This window comes from Oncorhynchus kisutch, linkage group LG2 (genome assembly GCF_002021735.2).
Source record: "Oncorhynchus kisutch isolate 150728-3 linkage group LG2, Okis_V2, whole genome shotgun sequence".
NCBI classification, from domain to species: domain Eukaryota; kingdom Metazoa; phylum Chordata; class Actinopteri; order Salmoniformes; family Salmonidae; genus Oncorhynchus; species Oncorhynchus kisutch.
Genome location: NC_034175.2, coordinates 36,562,562 through 36,572,028, shown reverse-complemented (window position 1 = coordinate 36,572,028; position 9,467 = coordinate 36,562,562). Strand labels below are relative to the sequence as shown.

Here is a 9,467-nt window from a genome sequence, read left to right as displayed (position 1 = left end):
ACTATTTTAAGCATGCCTGGTGAAAAATGTAGCTATCACTTTCTAGTCACAAATATACATTTCCATGATCTTTCTTTATCATTTTACCTGCAAATGACATTTCATTCATATGAATCTCTAGATAAAACTGAATCCAAACAACGGGATGTTGTTTTTTTACTGGATGGCTCTGATGAAACTCTAAATGGATTTGAGGCTATGCGTGACTTTGTGCAAAGACTAGTGGAGAAACTCACTGTGGAGGAGAACAAAGATCGAGTCTCTGTTGTCCAGTACAGCAGAGAACCAGAGGCCCAATTCTATCTGAATACTTACACAACAAAGGAAGATGTTGTTGACACTGTAAGAGGCCTGAGGCACAAAGGAGGGAGACCCCTCAACACTGGGGCCGCTCTCCAGTATGTCAGGGACAATGTCTTTATTGCCTCCTCCGGAAGCAGACGCCAAGAGGGCATCCCTCAAATTCTGGTTCTATTGAGTGGGGGAAGGTCCAATGATGATGTTAGAAATGCAGTTACAAACTTGAAAGAAATTGGTGTCATGGCAATAGTGGTTGGAATGAGGAATGCCGATATACTTGAGCTTCAAACAATTTCATATGAACCTAGCTATGCTTTCTCTGCTACACATTACAACGATCTCCCAAACATTCAACAGCAAGTAGTATCTGCTGTTGAGAGAGTTGAAATGACCGCTACTAACTTGCCAACAACATTAATAGGTAAGACTGCAATCATCAGTTATGCTGTAGTTGGTCAATTCAGTTAGTATAATATTGATGTATTTAATTTAAAAGTTTATTGAATTGCCTAAATGTATATGCAAAATGTTATTAACCAATTTTGTAAATGCTTATAGATGCATCAAATGATACCAGGAGGGACATTGTATTTTTACTTGATGGTTCTGATGATTCCCGAAGAAGATTTACAGATATTCAAGACTTTATTCAGAGAGTTGTGGAAAAACTCAATGTAGATGGGAACAAAGATCATGTGTCTGTGGTTCAATACAGTGACACAGCAGAGGTCAATTTCAAGTTGGGTATGCATTCAAAAAAAGATTCTGTTCTTGATGCCGTAAGAGGTCTGAGGCACAAAGGAGGAAGTCCTCTAAATACTGGAACAGCTCTCCAGTACGTGAGGGGCAATGTCTTTACTGCCTCCAATGGAAGTAGAAGCCTGCAAGGTGTTCCACAGATACTGATACTGCTGAGTGGTGGAAGATCGAGAGATGATATCAGAACCCCTGTCACAAAGCTCAAAGAAATGGGAGTCATTTCAATTTGTATTGGCACAGGAGATGCCGACACCCTTGAACTACAAACGATATCTCATGAACCTAATTACGCCCTTTCTATTACTGATTTCGAAGACCTTCCCACAATTCAGGGAGAATTGTTGTCATTGTTAACAGAAGCATCCCATCAACTAGTGCCAACTGTCCCTACCATGCATTTTGGTAAGCTGTAGCTATTTCTATTTTTCTGTAGTGGCATGTGTTCTCTGTGTTCTGGTAAAGGATCTTATCTATGTTATTACATGTCCTTTGAGGAAAATATAGATGTGTGTCTAAGGTGTTTCTCCTTAAAAGAATAAGGTTATGCTAGCAATGACCTTGCTTCTGTGCCGTCTCAGAAAAGTGGCTTTCCTTTCTCTCTGCAACCATTCTTTATCTTCATTTCAGAATCTGACAAAAAGGATGTTGTATTTCTCATTGACGGATCTGATGACTCTAGAACTGGCTTTGCTGGGATTCGCCGCTTTGCAGAGAAAGTAGTGGAGAGTCTGAATGTGGAGGAAAATGGCGACCGGGTGGCCCTTGTTCAGTACAGTCGGGATGCCACACCCAATTTCTATCTGAATTCATACTCTTCTAAAAATGATGTGCTTAATTCAATAAGATCCATGAGGCACAAAGTTGGAAGACTCCTCAACACTGGCACAGCACTGCAGTTTGTGAGAGACACTGTCTTTACTGCTTCAGCTGGAGGCAGACGTGCAGAGGGTGTGCCTCAATATCTATTTGTTTTCAGTGGTGGGAGATCTAGTAATGACTTAAGGGGACCTGCGCAGTCATTGAGAGGGGATGGAGTAAGAACATTTAGCTTCGGAACAAGGAATGCTGATACATTGGAGTTACAAAGCATATCTTTTACACCAGCACACTCTTTTTCTGTTGCCAATTTTAACAAGCTTGACGGGATACACTCTTCCGTGGCTGCTGTAATGAGTGGTGTTAAGGAAACACCTGAAATTTCAACTGTCATTGGTAAGATTATTAAGATACGCTACCGTTCAAGTTTGGAGTAAGTTAGAAATGTCCTTGTTTTTGAAAGAAAAACATTTCCCCATTAAAATAACATATAATTGATCAGAAATACAGTGTAGACATTGTAAAGCCCATTATAAGCAACCATCACTCCTGCACATTGTGTTAGCTAATCCAAGTGCAAACTGTCTCTATCCAGAAGAGAAAGAGGAGTGGGAGGCCCCGGGGCACAACTGAGCAAGAGGACAATTAGAGTGTCTAGTTTGAGAAACAGATGCCTCACAAGTCCTCAACTGGCAGCTTCATTTAATAGTACCCGCAAAACACCAGTCTCAATGTCAACAGTGACGAGGCGACCCTGGGATGCTGGCCTTCTAGACACTCTAATGTACTTGTCCTCTTGCTCAGTTGTGCCCCAGGGCCTCCCACTTCTCTTTCTATTCTGGTTATAGCCAGTTTGTGCTGTTCTGTGAAGGGAGTAGTACACAGCATTGTACCAATTGGCAATTTCTCACATGGAATAGCCTTCATTTCTCAGAACAAGAATAGACTGATGAGTATCAGAAGAAAGGTCTTTGTTTCTAGCCATTTTGAGCCTGTACTCAAACCCACAAATGCTGATGCTCCAGATACTCAACTAGTCTAAGGAAGGCCAGTTGTAATTGCTTCTTTAATCAGCAGAACAATATTCAGCTGTGCTAACATAATTGCAAAAGGGTTTTCTAATGATCAATTAGCCTTTTAATACAATGAACTTGGATTAGCTATCACAATGTGCCATTGGAACACAGGAGTGAAGGTTGCTGATAATGGGCCACTGTAGGCCTATTTTCTTTTATTACCTTTATTTAACCAGGCAAGTCAGTTAAGAACAAATTCTTATTTTCAATGACAGCCTAGGAACAGTGGGTTAACTGCCTGTTCAGGGGTAGAACAACAGATTTGTACCTTGTCAGCTTGGGGATTTGAACTTGCAACCTTCCGGTTACTAGCCCAACGCTCTAACCACTAGGCTACACTGCCATTTCCTGCTACAATTGTCATTTAAACATTAACAAAGTCTACACTGTATTTCTGATCAATTTGATGTTATTTTAATGGACAAAAATTGTGCTTTTATTTCAAAAACAAGGATATTTATAATTGACCACAAACTTTTGAACGGTAGTGTATATTTCACTGTCACTTAAGGCTTTTTAAATCAAAGATTGTAATACATTTACAGTAGTTTACTGAGAATGTATTCTAAATCACAGTATTAGAGAGCAGCATTGACATACTATTGAATACAAAACGATTTGATTTCAGAACAGATGTGCAGTATATATGGACCTAATTATTATTTTTGCTCATTTTAGACAATTCAACTTTGTTGACATCAGATATCCAGTTGGTGGATGGGGTCGATGTTGTATTTTTACTGGATGGATCTGATAAGATGCGAGAAAGTGTCCAATCAATACGTGATTTTCTTGGACAATTTGTTGAACATCTCGAAATTGGGCCTGACAAAACACATGTTGCTGTGATCCAGTACAGTGACAAACCCACCACTAATTTCCTATTGAACACATACTCATCTAAGAGTGATATCGTGGCAAAAGTACGCAATATCAATATTGAAGGAGGAAGGTCCCTCAAGACTGGGGAAGCTCTTGATTTTGTTAAAAACAATATATTTACTGCCTCCTCTGGAAGCAGACTCCAAGAGGGCATTCCTCAGATCCTGATACTGCTAAGTGGGGAGAAATCTCAGGATGATGTTCTGGTTCCATCTGAGAGTCTGAAGGCAGATGGGATTGTGCTTTTGACTGTTGGGGTCAAAGACGCAGATGGAGCGGAGATGCAGAGAATTGCGTACAGTCCTAATCAGGCATATCTTCTCAGAGAGTTTTCTGACCTCTCTCTTGTTAGACAACAGTTACTCTCAGCAATTGTCTCTCACAAAGATGCAGCAAGACCAGGCTTAGGTAAGTGAAACAGAGTACAATATCAAGCAATATCTTTGAAAACATTTATAAAATAAGTTGTTTTTCAATCATTTTCAAAATATAGTATGTAGCTTATACTGTAGCATGAAATGTATATTATGTACTGTGCACAATTTGCTGATTTAGGTTCATTTTCATTCTAGTTCAAGGCACCAGTGTGAAAAGAGACATTGTTTTCCTCCTTGATGGATCTGATGATGTTAGGAGCAGATTCACAGAAATACGAGAGTTTGTTGCGAAAGTGGTGGAAAAGTTTGATGTGGACCAAGGAAAAGATCAAGTTGCTGTTGTGCAGTACAGCAACAGTGCAGCAGTGAACTTTAACCTGAATTCTTACAAGACAAGAGATGATGTGCTTACAGCAGTCAGAAATCTAAGACCAAAAGGCGGGAGGCCTCAATATACTGGCACAGCCCTCCAGTTTGTGAAGGACAATGTCTTTACTAATAATGCTGGAAGTAGACGTCACGAGGGTGCTCAACAGATCCTAGTGCTACTGACTGGTGGCAGATCTAGAGATTCTCCTCGAGGTCCTTCCAGGGCACTCAAGACTTTGGGGGTTGTAACATTTGCAATTGGATCAAGGATGACTGATTTGGTTGAAATGCAATCAATATCATCTCTTCCAAATTATTCTTATTCAGTCCCTGATTTTGCAAACCTTCAAAACATCCAGAAAAATTTGGAGACACATCTTGCTCAAGTGAGACCACAAGAGGAAACTAGAGTTGGTAAGAAATATTAAACTATACTGGTGACTTACTGTAAATGTTGAATATCTTTATTTGATTTTTGAAAAGAACAACATAATTTATTTACATTTTAAACAGGTCATATGTTTTTTATTGAATTGTTTTATGTATTGCATTAATTTATGGTTTATTGGACAGTGGAAACAGTGGGAAATGACGGAAATAGGAGAGATATTGTGTTTCTTCTGGATGGATCAGATAACACCAGAAAAGAATTCCCAGCAATTCGTGATTTCCTCCACAAAATCATTGAAAATCTCAACGTGGAAGAAAACAATGACAGAGTGGCTGTGGTACAATTTAGTAACTTGGCAGTGGCACATTTTTATTTGAATTCATTTCTGAGAAAGGAAGACATGTTGAAATCTGTGAGGGGGCTCTCACATAAAGGAGGAAGACCCCTTAATACTGGAGCAGCTCTGAAGTTTGTGAAAGAAAATGTCTTTACAAGCTCCTCTGGGAGTAGATACTTGGAGGGGGTGAAACAAATACTCATTCTGATAAGTAGTGGACGGTCAAGAGACAATGTGGAGGCACCAGCCTCTGCTCTCAAGGAACATGGGGTCTTGGTGTTTGGAATTGGAACCCAGAGCTCTGATAGCAGAGAATTACAGAATATATCCTTTGACCCCAGTTATGCTCTCTCAGTGTCTGAATTTACTGACCTCCCCAACATCCATCAGCAGCTTCTTTCTGCTATGAGCACTGTCTTTGTGCAGGTCACAACCATGACACCAACAGTAATACCAACAATTCTAGGTAAGAAAAATATGGTTTTTATCAGTTCCATTTGCACTCTTACATCAGGATTTGAGCATTTGATAGCTTTGCCATTTTAGGTAGATGCCTCCTTTCATGTTGGATTTATTTCGTACCTCTGTAGGAATGTTCTCTATGATAGCACTCAGTCCAATGTACACATTGCTACTTTCTTTGAATGTTTGTTTGAAATTAGGGAAAGGGATGACTGTCATGTGAAGGAAGCAGCTTTGTCCTGTTTTTCCCTTACCTATGTATCATTTAATAAAACTCTTTTTCTGAACATTCACATTCTCTAGTTGAGAGTCAGGCTCCCAGGAGGGATGTCGTGTTCTTGCTGGATGGATCTGATGGCACTAGGAGTGGATTCCCAGCAATGCGGGACTTTGTTCAAAGAGTAGTGGAGACACTCGGTGTGGATGAGAACAAAGATCGCGTGGCTGTGGTCCAGTACAGTAGAGATCCAGCCGCCCAATTCTATCTGAACACATACACAACAAAAGGAGAGATTCTCAACACTGTACGAGGTCTGAGACACAAAGGTGGGAGACCTCTCAACACTGGAGCAGCTCTCCAGTACGTGAGAGACAATGTCTTGACTGCCTCCTCCGGAAGTCGACGCACTGAAGGTGTTCCACAGTTACTGATTCTGCTGAGTGGTGGAAGGTCCTTTGACAATGTTGACACTCCAGCTTCTGCTCTGAAGGAGCTTGGGGTCTTGATCTTTGGAATTGGAACAAGGAGCTCTGATAGCAGAGAATTGCAGAGGATATCACATGATCCCAGTTACGCTCTGTCTGTCTCTGACTTCACTGACCTTCCAAACATCCAGCAGCAACTTCTGTCCTCGGTGGAGTCAGTTGTTATTGATGTTACGCCAGAATCGACAACAGATTTAGGTACGTGTCATCACTGTTAATTGAGAGTCAGGAAGTGTTAGTAACATGTCAGCTGAGTCTTAGAAACAACGGTATAATTTGACCACAAGCCCCACATTTCAACTGTCTGATTGACATAATCTATTTATATTCTCAGTTGATCATGACACCTCCAGAAAGGATGTGGTATTCCTTGTGGATGGTTCTGATGGCACAAGGAATGGATTCCCAGCAATGCGTGATTTTGTTCAGAGAGTAGTGGGGAAACTCAATGTGGGAGGAGACAAAGACCGTGTTTCTGTTGTCCAGTACGGTAGAGATCAAGAAGTTCATTTCTATCTGAACACATACACCACAAAGGAGGACATTCTTAACACTGTGAGAAGTCTGAGGCACAGAGGAGGTAGACCCCTTAACACTGGGGCAGCCCTCCAATACGTAAGGGACAACGTCCTTACTGCCTCCTCTGGAAGCAGAAGCCAAGAGGGCGTCCCTCAGATGCTGATACTGCTGAGTGGGGGAAGGTCCAGTGATAATGTTGACATACCAGCTTCTGCCCTGAAAGACAGTGGGGTCTTGATCTTTGGCATTGGAACCAGAAATTCCAGCAGAGAGGTTCAAGGGATTGCCACTGATCCTAGTTTTTCCCAGTCTGTTTCTGAATTCACTGACCTCCCCAGCGTCCAGGAGCAGTTTTTCTCCACACTCAAAACTGTACAAGTTGAGGCCACACCCAAAACCCCAACAGTCATAGGTAAGAACGGATGCGTTATCTAGGACAACTAAAACAACACACATATTTCAGTCTCAGGTTCATTGAAGCAATGTTAACATATTTTCTGTTTTGTTTCTGAAACTCTTAGTGGACCAAAGCATTGCCAGAAAGGATGTAGTATTCCTGCTGGATGGTTCTGATGGCACTAGGAATGGCTTTCCAGCAATGCGTGACTTTGTTCAAAGAGTGGTAGAGAAACTCACTGTGGAGGAGAACAGAGATCGAGTCTCTGTGGTCCAGTATAGCAGAGAATCAGAGGCCCACTTCTATCTGAACACTTACACAACAAAGGAAGACGTTGTGAACACCGTAAGAGGCCTGAAGCACAAAGGAGGGAGACCCCTCAACACTGGGGCAGCTCTCCAGTATGTCAGGGACAATGTCTTTATTGCCTCCTCCGGAAGTAGGCGCCTTGAAGGTGTTCCACAGATTCTGATACTGCTGAATGGTGGAAGGTCCTTTGACAATGTAGATACACCAGCGTCTGCTCTCAAGGAGCTTGGTGTCTTGGTGTTTGGAATTGGAACAAGGAGCTCTGATAGCAGGGAATTACAAAAAATATCCTATGACCCCAGTTATGCTCTTTCCGTGTCTGAATTTACTGACCTCCCCAACGTCCAACAGCAGCTTCTTTCTGCTATGAGCACTGTCATTGTAAAGGTCACAACCATGACACCAACAGTAAAACCAACAATTCTAGGTAAGATAAATATGTTTTTGATCAGTTCCATTTTCACTCTTACATCAGGATTTGAGTATTTGATAGCTTTGACATTTTAGGTAGATGCCTCCCGAGGCCTTTCATGTTGGATTTATTTCGTACCTCTGTAGGAATGTTCTCTATGATAGCACTCAGTCCAATGCACACATTGACACTTTCTTTGAATGGTTGTTTGAGAATAGGGAAAGGGATGACTGTCATGTGAAGGAAGCAGCTTTGTCCTGTTTTTCCCTTACCTATGCATAATTTAATAAAACTCTTTTTCTGAACATTCACATTCTCTAGTTGAGAGTCAGGCTCCCAGGAGGGATGTCGTGTTCTTGCTGGATGGATCTGATGGCACTAGGAGTGGATTCCCAGCAATGCGGGACTTTGTTCAAAGAGTAGTGGAGACACTCGGTGTGGATGAGAACAAAGATCGCGTGGCTGTGGTCCAGTACAGTAGAGATCCAGCCGCCCAATTCTATCTGAACACATACACAACAAAAGGAGAGATTCTCAACACTGTACGAGGTCTGAGACACAAAGGTGGGAGACCTCTCAACACTGGAGCAGCTCTCCAGTACGTGAGAGACAATGTCTTGACTGCCTCCTCCGGAAGTCGACGCACTGAAGGTGTTCCACAGTTACTGATTCTGCTGAGTGGTGGAAGGTCCTTTGACAATGTTGACACTCCAGCTTCTGCTCTGAAGGAGCTTGGGGTCTTGATCTTTGGAATTGGAACAAGGAGCTCTGATAGCAGAGAATTGCAGAGGATATCACATGATCCCAGTTACGCTCTGTCTGTCTCTGACTTCACTGACCTTCCAAACATCCAGCAGCAACTTCTGTCCTCGGTGGAGTCAGTTGTTATTGACGTTACGCCAGAATCGACAACAGATTTAGGTACGTGTCATCACTGTTAATTGAGAGTCAGGAAGTGTTAGTAACATGTCAGCTGAGTCTTAGAAACAACGGTATAATTTGACCACAAGCCCCACATTTCAACTGTCTGATTGACATAATCTATTTATTTTCTCAGTTGATCATGACACCTCCAGAAAGGATGTGGTATTCCTTGTGGATGGTTCTGATGGCACAAGGAATGGATTCCCAGCAATGCGTGATTTTGTTCAGAGAGTAGTGGGGAAACTCAATGTGGGAGGAGACAAAGACCGTGTTTCTGTTGTCCAGTACGGTAGAGATCAAGAAGTTCATTTCTATCTGAACACATACACCACAAAGGAGGACATTCTTAACACTGTGAGAAGTCTGAGGCACAGAGGAGGTAGACCCCTTAACACTGGGGCAGCCCTCCAATACGTAAGGGACAAGCGTCCT

The 9,467-nt window shown here is 42.0% G+C and overlaps 1 protein-coding gene across 1 annotated transcript; it reads left to right on the top strand.

Moving 5' to 3' along the window:
• The first annotated feature begins 2 nt into the window (after positions 1–2).
• Positions 3–2,312, top strand: LOC116356367 (collagen alpha-3(VI) chain-like). The gene is made up of 3 exons (XM_031802051.1): positions 3–721; positions 859–1,461; positions 1,687–2,312. Exons 1-3 carry the CDS (start codon positions 13–15, stop codon positions 2,310–2,312), a joined length of 1,938 nt encoding a protein of 645 aa, XP_031657911.1. The 5' UTR covers positions 3–12.
• The last annotated feature ends 7,155 nt before the right edge of the window (positions 2,313–9,467 follow it).

Bases quoted from the DNA above. Each gene is read 5' to 3' on its own strand.
- LOC116356367 (XM_031802051.1), top strand. From the start codon at position 13: ATGCCTGGTGAAAAATGTAGCTATCACTTTCTAGTCACAAATATACAT. The intron at 722-858 runs GTAAGACTGCAA...AAATGCTTATAG, and splicing joins CTTGCCAACAACATTAATAG to ATGCATCAAATGATACCAGG. The intron at 1,462-1,686 runs GTAAGCTGTAGC...TCTTCATTTCAG, and splicing joins TGTCCCTACCATGCATTTTG to AATCTGACAAAAAGGATGTT.